Here is a 24,276-nt window from a genome sequence, read left to right as displayed (position 1 = left end):
GCTCCTTCTCGCGAGTCGAAATCTTCGCGCCACTCCAGGTTTCGAGTGCATGTCTCAAATCAAGCATTCCGACCATGCGTCCCTTCAAGCGGAAAGCAGATGAAGTGACAGCTTCTGTCGATCCCGAGCACAGGAAAATACGCTCTCCCAAAGTCTCCTCGAATCAATACAAAGACTCAACAAATGAGATCAAGTACGGCATTGTCCTTCGCAAGTATTATCCTCCTGAAATGACCAACGAGCGAGCCGAGGCATACAATACTGGGATGATCGAGCGGCCCATAGAGACACTTGAGAAGGCCGTCCAAGAGACACAGGGAGATCGAGACCGAATACAGCCAGGTGATTGCGTCGTCCACTGGTTCAAGTGCGATTTGCGTATCACGGATAACAAGGGGCTGCATCTAGCAAGCAAGACGGCCAAGATGCTCGATGTGCCCCTTATTTGTCTTTATTTGATATCACCGCAGGACTACGAAGCTCACTTGACAGCCCCTGTGCGCGTTGATTTCATTCTTCGCAACCTTCTCACTTTGAAAAAGGATCTGGACGATTTGGATATACCATTGTACGTCGAGACAGTTGAGAAGAGAAAGAATGTTTCATCCAAGCTCATCGAGTTGTGCACAATATGGGGCGCTCGCCATGTGTTCTGCAACGCCGAGTACGAGGTGGATGAACTCAGGAGAGAAGCTGCTTTGATTAAGTCCTGCTTGGAGAGGCGAATATCGTTCAGCGTCGTCCATGACACTTGCGTTGTGGAGCCTGGCAAGCTGAAGAGCAACTCCGGCGGTCCAATATCAGTCTACAGTCCCTGGCATCGAAAGTGGTGCGCCTACCTCAATCAAAATCCCAAAGAACTGGACTGTTTTCCTCCACCAGCCCAAAATTCTCGAGTTGTTAGGGACAATTTTTCAACACTATTCAACACTGAAATTCCAGACGCACCCCCATCGAAGCAGTTGACTGAGGAGGAAAGGAAGAGAATGCATAGGATTTGGCCTGCCGGAGAACGCGAAGCTCAAGATCGGCTACGCAAGTTCGTGCTGGAAAAAATCGCCAAATACCATGATACTAGGAACTTCCCGAGTGGCAATGGGACGTCTGTTCTGAGCCCACATCTTGCGGCCGGCACCATCGCCGCGCGAACTGTTGTCAGGGAAGCACGAGAAGCTGCTCCCCTGAAAAAATTGACTGATGACCGGAAACAAGGACATTCGATGTGGATCGCGGAGGTGGCGTGGAGAGACGTGAGCGACCTCTTTCCGTGGAATATTGCAGTACGAAGCCGGGGCTAACATCGGTCTGAAGTTTTACAAACATGTCTTATGCCACTGGCCCTATGTTTGGTGAGTCCGCTGTGTTCATTTTTGGAAGCAGTCATGGCTGAAGTCTTCTCGCAGCATGAACAAATCATTCAAACCAGAATACAGCAATATCGAGTGGGAATACGACTCGGACCAGTTTAACAGATGGGCCGAAGGAAAGACAGGTTTCCCAATCGTTGATGCTGCAATGCGCCAAGCAGCATATACAGGATACATGCCCAATCGTTGTCGTATGATCGTGGCGTCCTTCTTAGCCAAAGATCTTTTAATCGACTGGCGCATGGGCGAGAAATGGTTCATGGAGCACCTCATTGACGGTGACTTCGCATCAAACAATGGCGGTTGGGGTTTCAGTGCTAGCTGTGGTGTTGACCCACAGCCATATTTTCGCATTTTCAATCCCCTGCTCCAAAGCGAGAAGTTTGACCCGAAAGGAGATTATATTCGCAGGTGGGTGCCAGAGCTCGCGGAGATCAAAGACAGCAGGGGAATCCACGATCCGTACAACCGCGGCTTTGGGAAAGTGGCTGAAACGAACGGATATCCAGGGCCGATGGTCGATCACAAAGAGTCTCGAGAAAAGGCCCTGGCACGATATAAAGCGGGCATCGGAAGGAACACTGCATGAAGACATCCTGACTCAAATTGATTCTCCTGGGCTGGGACTGGGCTTGAACAAACAGTTGAAACGCATGACTAGTGAAAAACGGCCTTGGGAGTCCTGAATATCTTGCTTGGAATCACAAAATGTGACATTGGCTTCGCTTGAGCTTTCGGCGGTACTCAAGAGGGCCATTCGACCACGACAGCAGGTCTTCCAGGTGCAACATCCATCTTATTGGAGTTTCTTCTTCCAACGCTACCTCCACATATTCTGACGGCAAGATGCTCTTCTTCCCCGTCTGCGCCAGGCACAAACACAAACACCCTTCTTTTGAATACGCTACTGAGAGTAGCGGACATGTCCTCTTCTGCCGTATGAATGAAGTTTTCGAAGCTGGGTTCACAGGGTGACAGTGGTGCCATGCAGCTGATAAGTCAGAGGAAAGCATTCGATGTTGGCGGCAAACGAAAGGATTCCCTCGTTGCAATGAGAGCTCGGGAACTGCATCGCCAAACGTAGGAGCAACCGAGATTGCTTGATAACGGTACCGTTCAAGGTGACAGCGCCTGCTTCAGCCTGGTGTGATTGTCAGTAGAAACAGGTATCATCCGTCAGAGTATTCTCTGCGTCGCCTTTTTCCCACATGATGTGGTCTCGGGCGGAAGAAATTCGCCAGACATTCACAACACTTGATGTACACAAGCGCCGAGCCATGGGCACGACTTGCTATCCACGATATGGTCGAGGAGATACTTGGGTAGTTGGAGAGGTACGTACAAATAGGTGGTCATATTTGTACCGAGTAGGTTCGGAGTAACTGGCTTGCTGGGAGGTGGAAGAGCGGCAATCGGCACCCGGCTCCAACCCGGCCACGCTCTCCTTCCAACCAGCCACCGAGATGGCCTCCTAGCACTGGGACCAGCGGGGGTTCAGTATGCCTCTTTCCCCCTCGTTTGGCCTAGTAACGTGTTTCCTGCCGCCCACCTCCAACGCCTTTCTCATCACAAGAGCAAGGATTGGGTGAATTTTGGTCATCCTCCCACCGCCCACAATGACCCCGGCAGCAGCAGTGGCGGAACTCGGCCAGACTGCGCCTTCTGACGCTGTGCCCATGTTCTTTCTCTTCTGCGATGGGCGCCTGGGAATTTCTTCCTCTTCCTTCACCGTGCAACCACCATCGACCTATATCCCACAGCGTCTCATGGTTGAGAGTGAGGTCCATGGCTCTTCCCGCACGATCACCCTACTCAAGCCATGGCCAAAGGAGCGAAACGGGCACTTCAGTTGCCCAAGCAGCAACTGCTCATTCTGGCAGTATGCCGCTTCGCGGAGCCAGTCGCGATGACTTCGGTCTACCCATATATCGTGAGCCTCCCAATCCCTCCAGCGTGCTCAATCGCTCTCACTGACCTGGTCCAGCCGGAAATGATTCAATCCTTCAACGTCCGCGATGATAAGGTGGCCAAATGGGCCGGTCTCATGTCTGCGACTTTCTCGCTCTCTCAATGCTTGACTGGAATTGCTTGGGGACGGGCCTCAGACCGCTTTGGCCGCAAACCCATCATCCTCCTCGCCCTGACCTGTACCATGGTATCTTCAATACTCTTTGGCTTTTCCAAAAACCTCCTCTGGGCCTTCATCACGCGGTCTTTGCAAGGCCTGTCGAACGGGAATGTCGGGATCATTCGAACAGCCGTGGCAGAACTGGTCCCCCAAAAGGAATTACAACCGCGTGCGTTCAGCATCATGCCGCTCGTTTGGAACATCGGCAGTATATTTGGGCCGTCCTTCGGTGGATCTCTGGTACATCCTGTGGAACGATATCCCGAAGTCTTTGGAAGGTTGAAACTGCTCAAGGAATATCCTTTTGCGCTGCCCAACCTCCTGATCAGTATTCTTTTTTTGTGCGGAATCACTGCCGGCTTCCTCTTCTTGCACGAAACCCTGGAGGAAAAGAAATCCAACAGAGACTGTGGGTTGATACTGGGCAAACTTCTGACCAATTCCTGCACCCGAAAGCCGCAACGCAGGCCATGGTCAAACACTGAAGAATCAGATCCATTTCTCTCTGGGATGTCGAGCGAACTGTCCACGCCGATATCCGGTTCCATTTCCGCGGCCAAGATCCCCAAACAGAGTCCAGGCTGGGCAGAGGTCTTCTCTGGACAGTCGAACATCAACCTCGTGGTGTACACATTTCTGGCCATGCATTCGGTGGCCTATGACCAACTACTGCCGATATTCATGCATTATCCGGTGCAATCTATTCAAGACCCCCGGGTTCATTTACCATGGAAGTTTGCTGGGGGATTCGGGATTGATTCAAACAGAATTGGCTTGCTTTTTACCATCTACGGTGTTTTCGGCATGCTCATCCAGTTCTTTGTCTTTCCCCCTTTTGCGAGGAGGTTTGGCGTTTTAAACTGTCTCAAGGCTTGTTGTCTAGCATTTCCCTTGGTCTATGTTGCAACGCCCTTCACGGCGCTATTACCATCTGACTCGTCAAAACAAGGCATTATGATGTTGCTGATGCTGATCAAAGGATTTTGTGGTATCTTCGCGTTCCCTTGTTCCACCATTCTTCTTACCAATAGCGCTGCTAGCTTGAAGATATTAGGTACGCTGAATGGGGTAGCAACCAGTATCTCTGCCATTGGAAGAGCTGCCGGACCAGCTTTAGCAGGCGCCACGTTCACCAAAGGAGTCGATATCGGATATGTCGTGATATCTTGGTGGACATTGGCATTGATCGCCATTGTTGGCGCAGTTCCAGTCTGGTTTCTCGTGGAGATGGAAGGCTTTGGAGGTGACCAGGACGAAGACGAAAGTGACGAAGATGATGACGAAGACGATGATGATGACGCTAAAGCATCTGCGATTCCCGCCGCTGGAGCACATTCCAGGAAATCTAGTGCTCCATCTATAGACGAAGAAGCAGTGGAAGACGACGAAGACCTGTCAGAGTCTCGCCTCTTACCACATGGTACTCCGAGGACCTCACAACCTTCTTCTCGACGTCACAGCCTCCAGCTTCGACGAGTTTCCAGCCCCATCGGACTTGGCCCTGGCATTATCCCTACCGGAGCCCGCAGATATAGCAGTGACCTTGGAGCTACGAGGAGTGGATTAGGTGTCGGCGGGACGAGTTATTATTGAGCATTTTCAGAGTGCAGAGACCATTGAAAGTCCCAATAGGCTTTGATGGAAAATACACATACGGCGTACGGAATAGATCCCAACAACCTGAGATGACTTTGAATCATAACCGTGCTATCGTACCTTCTAGGATCTTGCTGATCCCATTTCGCACCTCTTCCACAATATCAGCCGCGTTCTGCATCTTGTTCACTAGTCCTACTCCAGTACCAGCCCAGACATTTGCTCGGTTGGATTTCCCGAAGCCGCCATCCTCTTGGGTCACCGCTTCATTGTGTTTCTCTCGAATCTCCTTAATGTCGATGCCTCGAACATGATCTGCGTAGCTCTCCGTGACGAGGCTTCTTCCGTCATAGGCGGCTGGCCAGATATTGGGACCCGCGACGCTGTCGAACAATTTGCTGCGGATGGTGCTTTGTGCTCCATCTTTTGCTGCCAGCACCAGCTCCCGATATCCAGGTGGCACCTTTGTCTCTTTCGCCGCGAGGAACCTCGTCCCAATCACGACCCCAGATGCCCCCAGCGCGAGTGCAGCCGCTGCACCGCGGGCGTCGGCGATTCCTCCCGACGCCAGCAACGGAATGTTACCAAGGCCCTTTGCCTGAAGAGCATCAGCCACCTCTGGTAGCACCGACACGATGCTGGCGCCTCTTTCGAACCCATGACCACCAGCATCAGCGCCCTGCATGACCAAAGCATCAGGCTTAGCCGTCTGTGCGATCTCGACCGCGGCGCTTACACTGCCAACTTGGATCCAGACCCTGGAATTTGGGCAGCTTTCTCGAATCCCTGCAGACCAAGTGGCGTAGTCGTCGAGTTCTTTTGCAGCAAATAGCCAGACCACGGCCGGTTGATATCTCTTGAGAATGGGCAGCACAGACTCGGCCTTGACAATGAAGGGTAACAGGCCTACGCCGATGGGGAGCGTATGACTCGCCTCAGCAGTGGCCTTCAGTTCGTCTGCTGCAATGCCCAATTCCTTCTCTAAGTCGTCAGACATGATGGCACCGATCATCCCGAGACCGCCTGATTTCGTGACGGCGCTTGCTAGATGTCCGCCGGCAAAGCCACCCATGGGGGCACTGACGACGAGGGGAGATGATGTCCATGGGAGTTGGAATCCGAGCGAGTTCGCCATGTTTGAATCGAATTCGTGAAGGAACGATCGACGCGCTTTGTTTCAAACGATTTTGCAGTCGCAGAACGGTGAGAGCTGTGGTGTGCGAAGGTTTTAATGGCAATAAACAAAGTCAGCATTGCCCTTCGATCACCTTGTTCACTAGACGGTGCATTCGTTTGACCTCCTTCAGTCTTTGCGCTTATGCTGGGCCTCGATCCTTCACGACGGACAGTACATCCATCATCTCCGCGGAGAAGAGTTGAATCCTTCTCGCCTTATGATATTCCGATTGTTGTTCTGGCGCCTGATGCTTACGGCTTTCTCGCACCATGAGCCTTTGACTGGTGGCTAAATAGTTAATAATCAATGAATGTGGTCAGATCGTACATTTCAAAGTAGCATTGCCCTATACAATCTTTGCATTAATACTACCTAGGTAAGCTCAATACGGATAGAGAACGGAAAGATTGGCTCGCTTGACCCGACACGAGGCAAGGCAGCGTTCCACTCTGCTTGCCATTTCTACCACTCTCTGTCAGTGAAGTACTAGAGCTGACTGTTGTCCGCGCGATACTACTCCAAAAGCCTTGTGGCCGCTCCCAGCCTTTCTTCAATGATCGCACTCCATCTCCTAGCATTGGTAATGTTCTTGTCTTCGAAGCTCTCGACGAGGCCTGGATAGGTGGCACCCGCGTAACCAGTCCACCGGCCAGGAGCGAAGACAACGTGCTTGAACCAAGTCCGGTGGTCTAGGCCGCCAGGAAATAGAAACTGACGCTCCAGTGTTTTGTACTTCTCATTCGCATTCCGTATTTCGTAGAACAGCCTCACTTTCTTCCACCATTCCCACCATGGCACGTCTTCTGCGAGCTTTTTCGTCAAGTCGGCGGTATATTCGTCGAATTTAGTGGCAGCGTTGCGGAATTCTGCGGTAGCATTGTCAAGTGCCTGGAAGCTGAAGCTCGACCCTGCCAAATGCGTTTTGGATCTCTCCTTGACATCGTCTAAATAGACACTGAGACCTTCGGCATAGTCTTGAGCGCTCAAGAACAAGACGGGAGTCTCGCTCAGCTGCGCGGTGACCAGTGCTAATATTTTGGCCACAGTCACATGGTAGTGCCACCCATTGTCCCCATAAGCGTCCATCCAATGGAAAGAGTCATAGTTAGAGTGGTAATGGTAAACGGCGTCTTTCGGTCCGGTCCCAAAACCGAAATCAAGTGATGGAATGCCGGCAAAGTCCTGGAAGGCGGTAAAATCGCTGCCAGATCCCATGGTGCGTATGTGGCCATCCCAAACGTCGCCGACTGACTGCCCTTTGGTGGTCTGGTTTGGCGAGGGCACCGAATTTGTCGCGGCGTACAAGAGCTTGTTCAACAATGGAGATGCAGCAGCGTCAAAGTGCTTTCCGCGCGCGCCAACGTCCACATTGAGGTAGGCGATGGTGCTGCTAGAGAGCCACGGGAGGTATTCCTCGACCCATTCGGTCGAGCCGATAAGACCATACTCTTCGCCATCCCAGCTCGCGAAGACAATTGTTCGAAGTGGCTTCCATCCGGCCTTGAGAGCTTCTCCGAAAGACCGGATAACTTCATTCAATGCTGCCGAGCCGGAATTGGGATCTCCTGCACCTCCGGCAATCCAGGCATCTCGATGATTTCCGACAACAATTACCTCATCCTTTGCTGTGCCATTGATTATACCGATAACGTTCCACAGAGGCGTTGTGACATATTCCTGCTCATTCATCAAGTTGAGGACTACGGTGTCTGGTGATGGACCGATATTGTATTCAACACCCTTGTAAGCCAGACCTCCGCCATGCCAGGACTTGTCAAATGAACTTGCGTTGGGCCCATGTCCGTTCAGAGCTTTGAGGAGAGGGAGGGCATCGGCATAAGAAATGGGCAACGACGGGATGCGAGGGGTGGAGCCATGCGGATCGACACGAGGTACACCTGGCTTCGAAGGATAACCAGGAGTTGTCGGATCTCCGGGAAGTGTGCCTGCGCCTGTCAGCACGTGTCAGTTATGGAGGCCCGAGGGACACACTGATATATTGCGTACTGCCTCTTTGCACGCTGCTTGGATTTCTAGCCGGTCCATCTGGGTACGTTTTGTATCCATTCTCTTCTGTAATGTCGCCGTCCTCTTGCGGATCAGAGTACATGACTACTCCGACCATACCCAACTCTTGAGCCCTTTTCACCTTGAGCCCACGGAATATTCGACCATATTTGGTTAGGGCAATCTTGCCTTCCAAGGTGATGTTTGCGGCTTGTAGATCCTCAAAATCTTGGTAAGTACCGAAATTGACATACACATATGGGGCGGTAACATTGCCACTGGCCGAGTACCCATGGAATGTTGGAATGCGATCTTTCAATGAAGTTGTTGGATCGTCGTCAATGATGTCTTCTTCCAGGCTGCATTCATACTTGACCTTGTGCCCATCTAACAAGGCTAGTCGATGATCACTCGGGTAGTTGATGAACACATCATAGGCAACAATATCCGATTTGACACCGAACTCTTCCCATCGCTCTCTTGTCCACAGAGCTTGACTCAAATTCTTGCCCGCAAGATGGGGGCCCGACGTATAATACTCGCTCCATGAACGTGCCTTATCCTCATCGGGAGTCTCTAGAAGCAGCTCAATAAGTTCTTCGAAAGTGATGCCTGCGCTCTGCGGCCATGAGGGAGGATAAGGACGGGACCATGGAAGGTAGGAAGAGACGGAATCGTGACCGCGAGGTAGTATGGCGACCGGAAGAAGAAAGCAGACAATAATGGCTATCAGACTGCTCGCGAGGGCGACGGAACAGAAGCGTTTCAGTGTCGTGTGCGGATATCTTGGTCGACGCCGAGTTACGTAGACGGTCGTAATGAGGGGCGTACGCTCATCCATGATGATCGCATCCTTGGGTATCAAAGCGGCAAAGGGACTTTTCGAGTGGAATAGATCGCCGTGTTGTCTCCTTACACGGCTCAACAAGACTCTACTGAAGCTCGCAGAGACGAGGTCACTTCCCCAATGACGGCAACTGCAACCCCGTTGTCCCTCTTCGCACCAATCTAGGTAGGTTTGCCGAAATGTCTCTGCACACCCTTATGGTCTCGTCAAGCAAACTCTTGCAATTGTCCTTTGCCATCAAGTGCTGGAAGCCACGAGGCCCGCCTGCTAACATAGAACTCCACGCCAGGCTCTGCTGTCTCCACCCCGGAGGCATCATCAAGAGATCCAGCCACGATGAGAACCACACCGCGGAAACCCTCAGCGTCTCCGACCTTGTTGATGACACACCCACAATTGGCGCAGAAAGAATATGTCAACGTCATTCCGCTATCCTGAGTCGTTGCATATGTCTTGGGCGTCCCGGTTGTAATCTTGAAATTCCCTTCTGGGACGACGATATTGGTCGTGAACACACTGCCACTGACATGTCGACAAGTTATGCAGTGGCATATCGCCTGGTTGCTTAGCCTCATATTCCAAGGGACTGCGGCAAGGACTCTTACCTTCATGATAGGCTCGCCTGTGTACTCATATTTGAGTTGACCGCAAAGGCAACCTCCGGAGGGCATGGCGAAATGTTTCAAAGAGCAAGATCAAGGTCTACAAAACAATCGACAACCTTTGATTGTTTGCCGGATCTCGACGATGAGTAGAGATGTACTTATACTTTGTGTACCAAGTAACCCGGCCGTCTTGAAGCATTCACTTAATACAAGCAGAGCCCACAATTGGTTAACATGCTGCAGACAGAAGGGCGCATGCCGGCTGTCGGTGCTCTCATCTGTTGACACAGCCTCCTGAATCTATCCCGTCAGTCTGGAATTCTCCCATACTGCACATTTGTTTGCATGCTCAGCATGGCCTACCATTGCCCGGTACCCTGGCCGCATTCGCACTGGAATCAACTTTAGGTCGAACACTTTGACCGACGTTGCCAAAAGCTGTCAGCATGTCAATCTAGGGCGCAGAAATGGACATGGATCTTGCGTTTGTGTTGACAGCTGACCCGTGTTTACGAAACCTTATTCCACCTGGGTCAAGCCTGATGGGTTTACTCTCCCTTTCCATCCGTTTGTGATTGACCGAAAGCGAACTGTCCTGCGGTCCTGCTTGAGTCACATGGCAAGCAACGTCATTATACCTTCTCAGACTGAGATGGGAGGGCATTTAGGTTGCTATAGGCTATCTAGACTTGCCTAAACTGATCTGTGCTGGAGATATCTCGGGTTTCCTGTATGCGGCAGTGGGTACCGCCCCAACTGACCCAATGGCGGTTCACTACGAAATTCTTCCACTGCCTACTTGGATACTTGGGTGTAGTCTTGTGGAATTTTTGCTTCTATCATGGTGGTTATGAACATAATTAGGACTTGGGCGCGGGTGAACATACTTACAAGTTTACGTTGGCGGCTAACACGACAGAAGTGCAACTCTGAAACTCGCTCATGCGATCAAGGGCACTACGTTCGCTACGGGGGATATATTTGCACCGGCGCACAGTGAGACTGGAGATTTGTTCGAGTTGCGCTGAAACTGTGGTTGGCAATTGCCGTCATTTTCTCCAGAAGCTGCAAACATCAAAACAACTTGGTACCAACATGAAGAGCCCGATTGACGGCACCACACAATGTTGTGCTTGAAGTCGTCAAGGCAGTTCTCTCGTCTATGCCTATGCTTTACTTTGGACATGATGCCGAGCAAAGATCTCTCTGCGAAACGCGACCGCAAGATTCATTGACTCTGCATCGCCGGGAGGAATAATTTGGGATGCGTACATGCCGCAATTCCCGGCAGCGGGATCGATCCACTATATCGCGGTCAGCTTCGGAAAACAACATATACAGGACTAGGACGGACCCAGAAAAGGTTTGGAAGGCCGCCCCATGACATGGTTCCTTTTTTGCAAAGATTTTTCACGTCTTCCATATTCAGAATGCCTCCCAGGCCGAAATTCCACGCCGGACTGTCAATCCCTCCTCGAAACATAGGCCCTGCCCCTGGTGTAGTCACTGTTGCAACCAAACTAGCCTCGTCCGAAAGTTGTGGTGTGAACATCATATTCACGGTCTCTGATTTGAGGAGAATACCATCATTTTTGAGTAATGATATGAGCACTTTGATATAGTCTTGGGCAGATGAATACAGCCCTCCGCCACCAAGGTCGTCCTTCGGATTTGGATTGGGGTATGGGTCGGCCGATACAAGGTCTCCTTCCGGTGTTCTGGCAGTCGTGGCACACAGATGACTGCGCACCCTTTCGTTCTCTCCAGGGCGGAAGCTCGTGGACGCCATTCCCAAAGGTTCCCAAATATTCTTCTTCATGTACTGCCCAAGCGTCATGCCTCCATTCACCTGCTCCACCATTTTGCCAGCCCAGTCAATGCTGCAGCTATAGCTCCAGCCTTCGCCTGGCTCAAACAAAAGGGGCATAAGGTATTGTTTCCGCTAATGTCGACTACGTCAGAATTCAAGAATAGTCAAATATCAAGGACCTGATCTTACAATTTCGCCATTACCCGGACGGGTTGTCTCGCCGCGCCACTGTCGCCACTTCATAAGGTCTGGTGAAAGGAAATCATACCCCATACCACTAGAATGTGTCAGCAACTGGCGCAACGTAATCTTCTTCGTTGCCTTTTTAAACTCTGGTTCTCCCGTGTCTTCCTTCCACCCCGTCAAGATGTCTGGTGACTTCCACTCATCGAAGATTAAGGAGACGTCCTCATCAAGGTTCAATTTGCCCTGCTCGACACATTGCATGACTGAAATGGTGGTCAGAAGCTTTGTGCATGAAGCGATCCAGAAAGTAGTATCTTCTGTCATCGGTTTGGCGGCCTCTGAATCAACAGAAGTGAATCCTTTAGCACCATGGTATATGATATCGCCTAGATTGCTGTTAAACAATTTTCGCTGATAGGGACAAATGGACTGGTTAACCGGAAGCGTCAGCTGCTATCACGACAGCTCCAACGATTTTTCGAATTGGACTAGGTTTGGTGGCAGATTCAAACTGCTCATCGAACGACATCTTGAAGGAGAGATGTAGAAGATTGCTGGTTCAGAATCCTACGGAACTGTGGTTGCTCCTAAAAGGGATGGCGAAGACTTTTTAAAACCCACTGGGATGAAGACAAGACACCGGAAACAAGAGCAATTTAACGGCGCTGTTACGAGCCTTCTGATATTCTTGTTAAGGCTTTGAAGACGTATATATTCAGTAAATGCAGAAACTCGACCTCTCAATGTCTTCGAAGTTTGAAATAACCTAACCCCTCCATTGTCGGTAGTTGTGCGCAACCCCACATTTGAGAAACAATTCCCTCGGTGCCGGGCATAAGCCGAGACTGAGCAGTCTTTTCGTCCGCAACATCTGGTATAATGCAAATCTTTCAAATGTTATGTTAGTAATGTCCGGAGATCTCGTAAGCTTTCCTTTCCCCAGAGGCGGTGGGTACCAGCCACAGTTGTCGCGCAGGTCTGTGGCCCAGCTGTTCCCAATCCTCCACCAATGTAAATACACAATGGCATCCAAGATCGATCATCCTTGTCTCCAACAGGCCAAAACCTAGACACGATCCTTCGCATACGTATCTTAACATACAACAGACACCACAGTGACGGTAAATAATGTTCAAATTGCCTCTTGGAAACCTGAGTCGATGTCGATGGTTTGTGAAAACAATACGCATCACAAGCCTGGTCGGCTGGTGCTAGCCAACAACTGAAGCCGACGGACCTCATGAGTCGGAAGAGCTTTAAAACCAATTAAAAACTCTGAGTCGTTAACACTGCCTGCAGGCACCATCTGCCAGGTGTTACTGAGTAAAGCGAACCGTCGAGAAAAACCCTGAGATTGTATAGACATTGCGTACAATGTGAAGTTATAGAGTGGCACCTGAGTTTATTTCACGAGTCCAGGGAATGAAGCTTCATCCACGCTTCCTCTTGCTTAGATTCCAGATACACCGGTGCGTTTGGCCCACCTTGACCGGTTCGTTTCTTCACGGATCCTAGCTTGTTGCTTTGTTTTGGGGTTGGTGATCCTGTCAATGATATGATCGGCCTTCCGCCTTCTCTCAATCTCTTGCCAGATCTGGGGTTGGAAGTCATCATGCCCTTCATGTTGACTGCGCGACAGCTGGATTATGGTGTCATTCGAATTCGATATTCGTCCATTACTCTGTGAGTGTTGTAGGTAAAGATGACCATATGGAAAGGACGGTGGTGCCGACAAGGACCCGTGGTGGGATGAATTTGCTGATGAGACTGCGGAGCTTGGGCCCCCCTTGATCGCACCAGAATGCTGGGTTTCCGTATAGAAATGATTTTCAGCCACAATCTCCGGTAAGTCAGCTGCCACTGTATATCGCATGTAGCCTTTCATCTTCTCAATGAAGACGATGATGTCGGTTTGCATAGTACTGAGTCAAGGCTTTCGTTCCGCGTTGAGGTTGATATATATACTCAAGGTGATTCACAAGTCTCAGAACATGTTCACTTATGTCGAATGTGCCAATGTATACTAGCATACCAACTTAAGGATTTAGCGAAGGTTAATATAGACTGAATATTTCAAAAATTAAACCCTTACCACCATATCTGACCCTGCGCCTATTAAGCGAAGTGAGGTAACACCGTTTTCAATGCGGAAAGGCTGAAAAGTTAGAGAACATTGGATCTGGTGAGCAAAATGTTCCGAAGTCGCATAGAAATATGAGTGGAAAGATCGATTTACCAACAAAGTACTCCCAAATTACAAAGCCCTATACAATTGAAAAGAGTCTCATGACATTGGCTTGATGGTTGCTTCCCAGCTCCAGGCCACAATAAGCTTTACTTCCGAGAGATGGATCGCGCGCCACTGTTGACCCCGACGGTCCAGTAGGGATCCCCCAAAATCCGGAGATAATCGCCTAAAACGAGGGATCGAATCACTTTGCTTCTAATCAATTCCAGTCTCAGCGGAGCATACTTGTATCCTTTCCTTAGGATTGCAGTATCGCATAAGTTGTTTTGGGATAATGCTGTACAGCCCTAATAGATACATTCTCAGTATTACTATTCTGGTACAATGAAGAAGGAAAGTACCTGTGAAGGGTGCTTCGAGACAACTTCTATGAGGACCTCATCTCAGGGCTTTATATGAGACCTCTCCATACAGAATCTTCATATTGGATAGTCCATCGTACTTCATTATTCGATATAGTACACCGCAGTTCAGATCCGGCGCTCGATTTCGCTATAATCATCTTCAAAGCGGTATTCAAGAAGCGCCCCAACAATGGAACTATTACTCGTCAAAAAAGGGAAGAGAGAAACAAGAAAGAGTTCCGATTGAGTTGATTATGTACCGATATACAAAGGTTCTTTCCAAGTCCTTGTCTCTTGCAACTGCCACTGGGCAAGAACTGGAAAGTGATTAACAGATCCAATGCGATTGCCCATACCACTAAACCCCAGATTCAAAGACGAGGAACATAACATCTGAAAACCCTCTAAACCGGAGCCTCGAACATCGAACGAAACTAGCTCATGAATTCTCCTCCCCTCCTCCTCTATGTGCAGTATCAAGAATGCTATTTGTCGTACTGGTGAAGTTTGAACCACAATCGTGTACCGCGAAGGCCCCAGAAGCTTGTTCGTTCTTCAATGACCTCAATCGTCAACCTAAGCGTAGCAAAATCACAGTATATTGGTATGTCGTTTGACTTTTTTCAAGTTGAGTATAGAAGAAGTTACAACCTAGCGTTGATTCATATTCCACATTCTACTCTTGCCCAGTACGCTTCCAGTAGAAGGTCATATGGCTTTCGTCCGAACATATCTCAGGATCTCCGATCTCGTGGCAGGAATAGTTCATCTCTTACCAGAGGTCAATGTCTAGTACAGCTAGAATGCCGCGAATATGCTAGTGACTGATATATTCTGAAAGTTGCCCTCAACTTCTATGTCCTATCGCGCCTCTCACCATTACCTGGATGTTTTTAATTGCGCACAACAACTCATAAGAAGGCGTAGCTAATTAAATATAACGATATACTTCCAATATTCTGACGGATTGAGGATATCGCAAGTACGCTGGTCTGCTCGGCACAGTGATCGCCAACAACCAATTTCAAAGCTCCCTGTACGCCTAGATAAGGACAATAAGGGTATTGAAGGAATTTCACAATTTTCCATGACTTCACCTTGAGCGGAAGAGTAGTTTCATCTACTCTAGATACTGATATTCTAGAATTCCCAGCTTGACAAAATAATGGTACAGACCAGCCTTCAAATGGCGCTAGTCATATTTGGTAGTGTGGAATCATACAGCCAATAATCAGAATGCGGTATACCTGAAAAGTGTTAGCGCAAACAATACTTTATTAGATCACACGAGATGACGACGCTCGTGACCAGGAGTTTCTTTTGGAATCATGCGATTATATAGCTTGTATGGGCGACATCATTCGATCGAAAAGGTCAGCCTCTGCTTGATACAAGTACTTGTTAGGTATTGTCGAATTAATTCTCTTGTTGTGGCGCATCTCGCCATATGCTTTTCTAGCTTTGCCAAACGGCCGAAGATAGCCCTTGCACTTCTTGGAGACATTGTGGCGGACTCCATGCCCACAAATTACGTTTGTCTCTGCACAACCCAAAGGACGCTAGCTTCGAGCTCAACGAAGTGCGGAACCAGTTACATCATCACAGTAATTCCCAGTGTTCGCCGATAGTATGTGGTGTGATTTGGAGTAGATTCGTGTTGGGAACGAGAAATGGTGCGCTTTTTCACGCTGCTGCCCTTCCACGTGCCCTCTCCGTTGTCTTCTGTTGAACACCACGCGAAAAGCTCGTGCACATTTCAGATTGTGCAGAGTAAGAGACTGCTATATGAAGAGTATTGGCCGAAGCGTTTATCTAGTTGAATATGAGATGACGAGATCATTTATATTGCTGGTATACCTTCGCCCGCCTACCCACTCCACCTTGAACTAGCTCAATCACTCACTCTATACTACAATTTCACTATGGAAACAATAAAGATGAGCGGCCATACTTTGGTGAATGTCCACAATATTGCTCGCACAACATCTACTCCAGTTTCAGTATCTTCGGTCCCGACCGATGGGGGAGGTTCCACCAAGAACTCCATACCGATAGCTGCTTTTGCCCTCTTGTTCACCATCCCGGCTCTTATAATACTAGCAATTATCATTGCATTCTGGTACGTTTGGATGTAGTTTCTTTAGTTCTGACAGAACCAAATATGTATTTGACTACTAACCGTTTTCTTCTTCCTCAGGTACGGTGCACGCTCGAGTTCGAGAAGCCGTATTGCTATAAGTAAAACGAAAGAAGAGCAAAAGAAATTCGTCTTCAAATCCCTCCCTGTCTCAACGACGTGGGGTGACGTACTGAAGATGAGGGAGGCTGCTTCATCCTCCCACCAACAAAATTGTACACCTATTGTACAAGGAGACGACGTTTGGTAAATATGCTATGCTCGCAAAATCGCTGAATTCTAGCTAATACATTTTGTTTCGCAATTAGTGCAGTGTGTCTGGAAGAACTCGAAGATGCCGACATTGTCCAGCGGCTTCCTCACTGTCACCATGTCTTTCACAGAGAGTGTTGTGAAAGGTGGATAGACAGTGAGCTTCAGCACAGAGCAGTCACCCTGACCTTTTACGGTACTAGCAATCTTGATTCAGATCCGGAACTTCTTACAAAGTATCAACTCAAATGTCCTCTTTGCCGCACTAGGTTAAGCGAGGAGTCGTCAGCGGAACTTTCTAAAATGGAGCCTGCTCACATATCAGACGCAGCAAATATGGTCTAGTAGATTACTTGATCCTATGTATTCGTTCATGATATCGATAAAAAGCGGGATGACCCTCAGCTTTTGAGTCGTACTTGATATACAGAAATTATCTAAGCCCGCACTTGAAATTCGTTTGGATCATATTAAGTGATTCGAGTTCGGAAGAAGAGAGAGGCCTCAAAATTATGCTTAAACTCTGTAGTACAAATAGGTAGGTGGGAATCAATCTGGCAGTCAGGCTTTTACGATACCTTTCCTCTGAGTAGAGGAGCCGCTCGCGAATCCACTCAAGGCTTGACAAGGCTGGCTCGAAATAGGGTAATCAGCTGTCACTAGAGAGTGCCAAGCTTTCGCCAGTCCGAACTGTATCACTGGATTTCGACTCATGCTGCTCCACGGTACAACTTCTTCCAGGAACGCCTGCATCGATGTCACTGCACTCGATCCGATTACGTACCTCGATCGGATATCCGCTCCTGGTGGTAGCACCCTTGAGTGTCAGAGATACCCAGCGGCTTACGATAGTGGTGTGAGGCGAAGAATTCCAATTGGCAGTCTTGAAAACTTCTGACATCAGATGGAACAGTTCCGATTCGTTTTGTCGCTCCTCACACCACTCTCACCAGTAAATTGACAGAGATAGACGGTCCAAGGATCAAGAGAATCCCATGACTGAGTAGACTTGTTATTGTTTTAAATAACGTGCCCTACTAGCTGGTCTGATCGGAAGCTATATCAATTTCGAAGTTGCTTGCTGATACAGCACAAAACTCCATATGATTCTGTTAACTTGTTACATATCGTGTTAATCAGGCTCGGACCTCTCACCCAGTGTACTACAAGATGGCTTCAGACTCGAAAGAAGAAGCATCAGTCCCAATGCCCCTATCTCAACTCCCAACCTGTGCTTTGGAGATGGGGAAGAATCTGTATCCTGATGTGTTACACTTCAAAACCGCAGACCATTTGTTGAAGTTTCGGAGAGCTGCAGACTACATTTCCGCTGGCAAGTAAGGGCCATGAACCAAATTGTGTAACTCTGACAAGGCTATAGCAATGATTTTTCTTCGGGATAATGCCCTTCTCGAGCGCGACCTCGCTCACGACGATATCAAACACACGATCGGTGAGATTCCTACGTAATACTCTCTACAACAACTAATGTTTGTGTGAAAGGCTACTGGGGCATCTCCCCTGGAATCACTCTGATATTTGCCCACTTAAACCTCATCATTCAGAAGTACGACCAGCAACTGATTTTGCTCGTCGACCCTAATTACGCTGTTCCTGCAATACTCGCTTGCCTATGGCTGGAACGGTCTCTGGAGCGCTTTTATCCGTGCTATAGCAGAGACAAGAAAGGCCTGAAAAACCTAGTGACCAGTTTCAGCGTTCCTGGAGGTTTCCCAAGGTAAGGGTAGCCCAAGCTAAGTTATGTGAGCCGAGGGGGCTAACGGGTAAATAGCTATATCAATGCTGGAGTCCCAGGCTGTATCCATGAAGGTGGCGAGATGGGTCACGCTCTGGGAACGGCGTTCGGATGTGTCATGGACAACCCGGATCTGATCAGCGTGGTAGTGGTAGGTGACGATGAAGCCGAAAGCGGACCTACAGCGACGTAAGTCTTCCGTTAAGTACAAGTTTCAGGGCTAACGGCACAAGCGCATGGCATATGTGTCGTTATATTGATCCAAAGAAGTCAGGTGCAGTCTTGCCTATCTTGTATCTGAAAAGTTCCAAGACAGGTGGAAGGACAATTTTTGGATCTATGGACAACTCCGAGCTCTGCTGCCTCTTTGCGGGTTACGGTTATGAGCCGTGCATTGTGGATGATATCAATGACATTGACCGTGAGCTGCATACAGCTTTGTCATGGGCTATAGAGTCAATCCAAAACATCCAGGTTGATGCCCAGGCCGGCCCGTCGAACGACAAACCCCGCTGGCCGATGATTATCCTGAGGATCCCAGATGGTTGGGGATACCCACACTTAGCTCCTGGTGAGCACTTTGCAGGTTCGTTCCATGGCCACGAGGTCCTCTTGCCTCGTGCCAAGATTCATCAAGGGGAGCTGCAACACCTCCAGGAGTGGCTGAAATCCTACGAGCCAGAGGGGGTTCTCCCGGCCGGGTCAATCTGTCAAGAAATCGAAAATATTCTACCACCGAATGAGAAGCTACGATTGGGGCAAAACCGCTTTACATGGGATGTCCATCATCGCCTGGACGTGCCTGAATGGAGACATTTTGCTGCCGCAAAAGGTAACCATCATAGCTATCTCAAAGCCGCAGCCGTTTATCTCGACGAAACCCTCTCTCGAAACAGGACCTCCTTGCGCATCTTTTCTCCGGATAATGTTGTAAGCCAGAGACTCGACAGAATATCAAACCGGACGTTTCACAGTTTCCAATGTGACGGTGGAAGAATCGACAAGAGCGGACAGGTGATAGAGTTCGCGTCCGAACACACCTGCCAAGGTACGTACCTCCCTTATATGTGGAACATCATTTAGTCACTGACGCCGACTCATTTAGCTCTGATACAAGGCTACACTATGACAGGACGAACTGGGATCATGGCAGCCGACGAGAGCCGTTTCCCAATTATCGCTACCATGATGACTCAATATAGTAAGTTTCTGAGAATGTCCAGGAACATTCCCTGGCGCAGAGATGTCAGCAGCTTAAACTATATTACTACGAGTACTTGGACTCGGCCGGAGCCAAATGGCCTGTCACACCAGAATCCAAGCTTCATCGGTTCGGTACTGAACCTGAGACCGACTATTGGAAGGGTATATCTCCCGCCTGACGCCAACGTCTTCCTCTCCACTCTTGCTCATTGTCTGAGATCACGGAACTACGTCAATCTTATTGTGGCTTCGGAACACGCAGGCCCTGTTTGGCTGAGTGCAGAGGAAGCAGAAATTCATAGCAGGGCTGGAGGAGGGGTCTTCAAATTTGCCAGCACCGATGATGGCATTGATCCAGATGTGGTGCTCGTTGGGATAGGAGCAGATACAACTTTTGAAGTTGTTGCAGCTGCGGCGTACCTCCGAAGAGTGGCACCGTCTCTCTCTCTCCGCGTGGTCAACGTTACCGATCTGATGATCTTAGGCCGCGAAGGTTCTCACCCACATGCTTTGAGCGACCGCGACTTCGACACACTTTTCACCCCTCACAGAGACATCCACTTCACCTATCACGGCTATGCCAATGAACTCCAGGGACTGCTTTTTGGAAGGCCAAAACTGGACCGGGTATCCATCGCGTCCTTCCAGAACGAGTTCGGGGCGACCACTCCATTTCACACTCTCCTCCGAAACAAGTGCAGCCGTTATCATATTGCCGAGGCCGCCCTTCGTGGCGCTGCGAAATGCAATCCCCACATTGCAGTAGACTTACAAAAGCTCGTCGCACATGTTCAGCATGAAAGAGCAAAGGTTGACCAGTTCATTATCAAACATGGCACCGAGCCCGGCGGAATGTACGACACACCCAAGTTCGCCAAACCTCATAGTCGTCATCCACCGGATGGAGGACAGACATGGGAGGCGCATGATCGCACATACCACCTGCCTGAGGAAGATTTCAGCCCATTTGAAGATTTATCTGGAGCAGTCTAGCAGGGCAGGTCGGTTGGCGTGAGGAGGTGGTGTTTGAATGGGTTGGAATACTCGCGTATGACATTATTGTACCTGTACTTTCGATATAGCGGCGCTCTCTGAATTATTACCTGAGGAAGGCGGAAATTGGTACTTGTGTGGAGGGTGTTGGCTTGTCAAGGTTCCGGGAAACTTTCTACGTTACATGATATTTATCAGCGAAGAACTCCAAGGCTGTACAAATGTACCACTTTAGGAGTGAATACATTCACTGATACTAAGTGTGTTGATAAAAGGTCAAGATCGTGAAATAGCTAGTCCAGATTGAAGTATATGCAACCGTTTACAACTATCACGGACATCACAACATTAAATGGACAAAGTTGAGCCCTTTATTGGGTCGTTCCTCCCTTTCTGGTCATGCTATCCTATCGCATAGGCAGTCTTCCAGAATCTCGTCGGAACAGTTCGATAGTGTAGCCCCTAGTGTAGGCGAGCACTCAAGAATCTTTTGGGCTTCTCCGCCCAGGTCGCATGCTGATGTTTTCTTCGTTCGTGTCAGTCCTGTTCCCAGCAATGTCCAGCCGACTACAACGAGAGGATACTAACAGGGGACCATCCTGGGTGCTCAGAAGCAGAATTTTGCCCACAATTCGCCAGCAAACTGACTGGAGCTGAAGGTGCAGGGAAGTCACGACCACTCTTCTGGCCAGGGCTGTCTGATTTGGTCTCCTTTTAGTATGCGGGGGCATTATTGTTAGTATGATGCGTCTCATTTTGATCTCCAGCTACCAGGCACTCACTAAAGGAGGTGTCATATTTCTGGAAAAAGATATTTGATATCTCGGAGTCGCATTTGCATTTTCGGGATGCCAGATACTCGTCAGTGGAACTGGAGGTGGCCGTTTTATAAATACTGGGGTAGCTATTGTCGCGAGGAATCGAATAGTTCAGGGTGTGGACAAGTGTATACTTGGTAGGGCCAGTCGCTGGCGAGACTGTAAGCCGGAATCTAGACCAGTGCAGCTAATGACGTCTTACCTTTCCAAAAAGGTAAAGTAACCACACCATTTATTTCTGGACGGAAGTCTCGTGGCACCAGTGCCTTCGTTGTCACGCTACGGTGTTCCGACATTCAGCATCACACCACGCTCTGACGACACCACCTGATGAACTCGTATTTGCATGTCATGTGAATCTTGACAGCTCTGGCTGGGAGAGTACGTGGTTTTCTGGAATAGCCATTCACGTGGGATAAATAGAATGCGAGGTTGAAGATGAAGTCCGCTGTGTCATCAATTGTCCATTCTTACTCCACACCATAAAGGAACACATCTTCCTCCATATCAACTGCAATTAGGAGGATGTCTGTTTTGATTGCCTACGCTTCAGCAAAAGGCTCGACTGGCGAGATTGCCGAGCGCATTGCCGAAAAACTGCGGGAATCTTGTCCCGCTTCGACTGTGAAATGTTCGCCAATCAGTGCGATCGATGTCACATCGTTGCCGTCCTACACCGCGGTCATAGTGGGCAGCGCGATCCACGCAGGCTCATGGCTAAGTCCTGCCCGCCGCTTCATCCACAATAACGCCATTGTTTTGAAAGAGAAACCGATGTGGGCTTTCAGCGTTGGCATGCCGCCAAAAGAAGAAGACCGACGGAAGGAAGAGCAAATGATCGAAGAAAAGATTCGAAAGACTTTGCCAAACTTACGTCGTCACGAATTGTTCGAAGGTCGCTTCAACAAGCAGGACCTGCCATGGTTTGGACGCATTATCATTTCATGCTGCATACCCAAAGATAAAGCCAAATTTGGGGATGCAAGGGATTGGGTCGAAATCAATGCGTGGGCGGAAGTCATTGGGAAGGAAATTACTGCACTTTCTGCTGGAGGGACCCAATAAAAGATTATGTGGCGCCGTCTGAAAAAGTCGACATGACTCGGCAAGGAACGAATAATTGATTCTCTGGCTAGTTTGAAATTATATCAAATTCATTATTTGAGAATTTGACGGAGAACAAACTGTCAGCTTTGCTTCGTGCCAAACATGATATGTCGAAGAAAGTTATCTTTAATATGGTACCGCACAGTCCAACCTCGTGTGTCTCTCAGGAACACATCCTGCTTAATCCAAGCTGCCTCCTTCTGCCGGCACATCGGGAGTTTCATCGACAATATTGTTTCAGATTCTCCTGTAGGCTTGATCTCTGCTCCTTTACATGCCCGGCTGGTAGAAGTCCGGCAAATTCGGCCAGTTGCCCAGCTCGGCAGGATCACCTCCGATTCGTACCCATTGGGAAATGCTTGGTGTGCCATTGTCAAGAACGTACAGCATGTACCAACCTGCAGGACAGACATGGGCGTTTGGTGGAGCAGTAACTGTGCAAGTCGATCCAGAACAACTCACAGCAGGAAATATTGTTCGCTGACCCATGCTGTTGCCATGCGTGCTTGAAACGGCTCCGAGGAGAGAAACCTTGATATCCGCTGAAGCGGCAGTGATTTCCAAGGTCACTTCCTGGCTGTAGGTCCAGTCGGTCGCATTGCTCACTATAGTGAACTTGGGTTGTGGAACTCCGTTCAAGAGGTATGGAGGAATGAAGACTTCGTTGCGGTACTCTTGCACGAAACGAACATCCTCGGGATCGGAGCCGGATACCAAAATGCGTCCGTCAGGCAGCAGGATAGCTTCAGAGTGGTAGAGGCGATCGATCGTGGTGTTTGCCATCACTGTCATTCGGTTGTGGAAAGGTTTCGTCGGGTCGTACAAGACAGCATTATGATTTGGTTCTGTTGCCAGACCAAAACCTGCGAACCCTTGTTGGCCTCCATTGAGAATAAGGTAGGTACCGTCAGGCAACGCCACCATACTGGAGATTACGCGTTTCGATGGCATCCGTTCAATAGTCCAGTTGGCATTTGGCACTTCTGGCTCAATTGAGACACAGTTGTCTAGAGCGATTTCAGGCCCAATCGTCGAGCCGCCACAGATAATGATTCCGAGGGGATCCGTATAGGGGGCGTGTTGGGGAAGAAGCATAGCTGTGCCCTCCATGGGGTAGGAACGACCAGCCAGGAAGGTGTTAACAGCACCCGGAATCTATGATTCGAGTTAGTCGGTCCAATTGTTGCTTAAATACCAAACGTAGACCAAGACAGCCAAAGACTGTTATCGTGGAAAGGGACGGACTTACATTGGGGAGTACCTGGGAAGTTTGCAGTGTGGTCTCGTCCAAGATCCGCGCCTCATTATAGTATGCGATGAAGACACCACCAGAAGGGAGAACTGCCAGATATGGGTACAAGTTATATGGATCCGTGCGATTGAGGTAGTCACAATACAGTGGCTCGGTAACGCCCACAGGACGGGGCAATATCTCCAGGGACGGTACAGGCGGACCATTGGACCCAGTCTCACCACCAACGACGAGAATAGAACCGTTTGCCATGATCATTGCCGTGGGATACCATCGACCGGCCATGAGCGAAAGCTCATTGACATTCTCTTGCCAATCATTAACGCCCCATACACCAGCAGAACCGTCGGGGGTGTAGAGACGGATACCATAGGTAGCGTCATTTGCCCACCCACCGATGTTGACCTGTCGGCCAGCTTTATCTGGAAGGGTCAAGCCAGCCG

General features: G+C 49.3%; 11 protein-coding genes across 11 annotated transcripts; 5 read left to right on the top strand and 6 right to left on the bottom strand.

Annotated features, from left to right (window-relative positions):
• Window positions 1-74: 74 nt before the first annotated feature.
• On the top strand, window positions 75-2,411 carry PV07_02415 (uncharacterized protein; the record flags this gene model as incomplete). Its single annotated transcript, XM_016389021.1, has 3 exons — window positions 75-1,250; window positions 1,312-1,349; window positions 1,404-2,411. 3 exons carry the CDS (start codon window positions 75-77, stop codon window positions 1,954-1,956), a joined length of 1,767 nt encoding a protein of 588 aa, XP_016250923.1. The 3' UTR covers window positions 1,957-2,411.
• PV07_02414 (uncharacterized protein) lies at window positions 1,964-2,735 on the bottom strand. Its single transcript, XM_016389020.1, has one exon. It carries the CDS (start codon window positions 2,378-2,380, stop codon window positions 2,069-2,071), a length of 312 nt encoding a protein of 103 aa, XP_016250922.1. The 5' UTR covers window positions 2,381-2,735; the 3' UTR covers window positions 1,964-2,068.
• A 199-nt stretch (window positions 2,736-2,934) lies between these two features.
• PV07_02413 (uncharacterized protein) lies at window positions 2,935-5,210 on the top strand. Its single transcript, XM_016389019.1, has 2 exons — window positions 2,935-3,297; window positions 3,352-5,210. Exons 1-2 carry the CDS (start codon window positions 3,187-3,189, stop codon window positions 5,086-5,088), a joined length of 1,848 nt encoding a protein of 615 aa, XP_016250921.1. The 5' UTR covers window positions 2,935-3,186; the 3' UTR covers window positions 5,089-5,210.
• PV07_02412 (uncharacterized protein) lies at window positions 5,092-6,536 on the bottom strand. The gene has a single exon (XM_016389018.1). The coding sequence runs from the start codon at window positions 6,224-6,226 to the stop codon at window positions 5,192-5,194; it is 1,035 nt and encodes a 344-aa protein (XP_016250920.1). The 5' UTR covers window positions 6,227-6,536; the 3' UTR covers window positions 5,092-5,191.
• Window positions 6,537-6,781: 245 nt separating this feature from the next.
• On the bottom strand, window positions 6,782-9,116 carry PV07_02411 (uncharacterized protein; the record flags this gene model as incomplete). The annotated part of the gene is made up of 2 exons (XM_016389017.1): window positions 6,782-8,214; window positions 8,261-9,116. 2 exons carry the CDS (start codon window positions 9,114-9,116, stop codon window positions 6,782-6,784), a joined length of 2,289 nt encoding a protein of 762 aa, XP_016250919.1.
• A 212-nt stretch (window positions 9,117-9,328) lies between these two features.
• PV07_02410 (uncharacterized protein) lies at window positions 9,329-9,793 on the bottom strand (the record flags this gene model as incomplete). The annotated part of the gene is made up of 2 exons (XM_016389016.1): window positions 9,329-9,679; window positions 9,728-9,793. The coding sequence occupies 2 exons, from the start codon at window positions 9,791-9,793 to the stop codon at window positions 9,329-9,331; spliced, it is 417 nt and encodes a 138-aa protein (XP_016250918.1).
• A 982-nt stretch (window positions 9,794-10,775) lies between these two features.
• Window positions 10,776-12,458, bottom strand: PV07_02409 (uncharacterized protein). Its single transcript, XM_016389015.1, has 4 exons — window positions 12,162-12,458; window positions 11,727-12,109; window positions 11,082-11,669; window positions 10,776-11,031 (listed from the first exon to the last, which is right to left on the bottom strand). The coding sequence occupies exons 1-4, from the start codon at window positions 12,250-12,252 to the stop codon at window positions 10,894-10,896; spliced, it is 1,200 nt and encodes a 399-aa protein (XP_016250917.1). The 5' UTR covers window positions 12,253-12,458; the 3' UTR covers window positions 10,776-10,893.
• On the bottom strand, window positions 12,448-13,921 carry PV07_02408 (uncharacterized protein). Its single transcript, XM_016389014.1, has 2 exons — window positions 13,816-13,921; window positions 12,448-13,746 (listed from the first exon to the last, which is right to left on the bottom strand). Exon 2 carries the CDS (start codon window positions 13,639-13,641, stop codon window positions 13,174-13,176), a length of 468 nt encoding a protein of 155 aa, XP_016250916.1. The 5' UTR covers window positions 13,642-13,746; window positions 13,816-13,921; the 3' UTR covers window positions 12,448-13,173.
• A 2,127-nt stretch (window positions 13,922-16,048) lies between these two features.
• On the top strand, window positions 16,049-17,179 carry PV07_02407 (uncharacterized protein). Its single transcript, XM_016389013.1, has 3 exons — window positions 16,049-16,434; window positions 16,513-16,698; window positions 16,761-17,179. The coding sequence occupies exons 1-3, from the start codon at window positions 16,238-16,240 to the stop codon at window positions 17,047-17,049; spliced, it is 672 nt and encodes a 223-aa protein (XP_016250915.1). The 5' UTR covers window positions 16,049-16,237; the 3' UTR covers window positions 17,050-17,179.
• A 501-nt stretch (window positions 17,180-17,680) lies between these two features.
• PV07_02406 (uncharacterized protein) lies at window positions 17,681-20,983 on the top strand. Its single transcript, XM_016389012.1, has 6 exons — window positions 17,681-18,037; window positions 18,086-18,157; window positions 18,208-18,442; window positions 18,497-18,649; window positions 18,694-19,508; window positions 19,566-20,983. The coding sequence occupies exons 1-6, from the start codon at window positions 17,875-17,877 to the stop codon at window positions 20,654-20,656; spliced, it is 2,529 nt and encodes an 842-aa protein (XP_016250914.1). The 5' UTR covers window positions 17,681-17,874; the 3' UTR covers window positions 20,657-20,983.
• Window positions 20,984-21,857: 874 nt separating this feature from the next.
• PV07_02405 (uncharacterized protein) lies at window positions 21,858-22,749 on the top strand. Its single transcript, XM_016389011.1, has one exon. It carries the CDS (start codon window positions 22,000-22,002, stop codon window positions 22,537-22,539), a length of 540 nt encoding a protein of 179 aa, XP_016250913.1. The 5' UTR covers window positions 21,858-21,999; the 3' UTR covers window positions 22,540-22,749.
• Window positions 22,750-24,276: the final 1,527 nt, after the last annotated feature.

Source organism: Cladophialophora immunda (assembly GCF_000835495.1).
Source record: "Cladophialophora immunda strain CBS 83496 unplaced genomic scaffold supercont1.2, whole genome shotgun sequence".
NCBI lineage: Eukaryota > Fungi > Ascomycota > Eurotiomycetes > Chaetothyriales > Herpotrichiellaceae > Cladophialophora > Cladophialophora immunda.
Note: the sequence above shows the minus strand (reverse complement) of the source record. Positions and strands in the feature narration are given on the sequence as shown.

Excerpts from the sequence above, each read along its gene's own strand:
- PV07_02413 (XM_016389019.1), top strand. The coding sequence starts at position 3,187 with ATGGCCAAAGGAGCGAAACGGGCACTTCAGTTGCCCAAGCAGCAACTG. Across the intron at positions 3,298-3,351 it reads CTTCGGTCTACCCATATATC|CCGGAAATGATTCAATCCTT; the intron begins GTGAGCCTCCCA and ends GACCTGGTCCAG.
- PV07_02409 (XM_016389015.1), bottom strand. The coding sequence starts at position 12,252 with ATGTCGTTCGATGAGCAGTTTGAATCTGCCACCAAACCTAGTCCAATT. Across the intron at positions 12,110-12,161 it reads GATAGCAGCTGACGCTTCCG|GCGATATCATATACCATGGT; the intron begins GTTAACCAGTCC and ends ACAGCAATCTAG. Across the intron at positions 11,670-11,726 it reads GTCCGGGTAATGGCGAAATT|CGGAAACAATACCTTATGCC; the intron begins GTAAGATCAGGT and ends AGTCGACATTAG.
- PV07_02412 (XM_016389018.1), bottom strand. The coding sequence starts at position 6,226 with ATGGCGAACTCGCTCGGATTCCAACTCCCATGGACATCATCTCCCCTC.
- PV07_02408 (XM_016389014.1), bottom strand. The coding sequence starts at position 13,641 with ATGCAAACCGACATCATCGTCTTCATTGAGAAGATGAAAGGCTACATG.
- PV07_02405 (XM_016389011.1), top strand. The coding sequence starts at position 22,000 with ATGTCTGTTTTGATTGCCTACGCTTCAGCAAAAGGCTCGACTGGCGAG.
- PV07_02406 (XM_016389012.1), top strand. The coding sequence starts at position 17,875 with ATGGCTTCAGACTCGAAAGAAGAAGCATCAGTCCCAATGCCCCTATCT. Across the intron at positions 18,650-18,693 it reads GAAAGCGGACCTACAGCGAC|CGCATGGCATATGTGTCGTT; the intron begins GTAAGTCTTCCG and ends TAACGGCACAAG. Across the intron at positions 19,509-19,565 it reads GTCCGAACACACCTGCCAAG|CTCTGATACAAGGCTACACT; the intron begins GTACGTACCTCC and ends CGACTCATTTAG.
- PV07_02407 (XM_016389013.1), top strand. The coding sequence starts at position 16,238 with ATGGAAACAATAAAGATGAGCGGCCATACTTTGGTGAATGTCCACAAT. Across the intron at positions 16,435-16,512 it reads GCAATTATCATTGCATTCTG|GTACGGTGCACGCTCGAGTT; the intron begins GTACGTTTGGAT and ends CTTCTTCCTCAG. Across the intron at positions 16,699-16,760 it reads GTACAAGGAGACGACGTTTG|TGCAGTGTGTCTGGAAGAAC; the intron begins GTAAATATGCTA and ends TTTCGCAATTAG.
- PV07_02414 (XM_016389020.1), bottom strand. The coding sequence starts at position 2,380 with ATGCTTTCCTCTGACTTATCAGCTGCATGGCACCACTGTCACCCTGTG.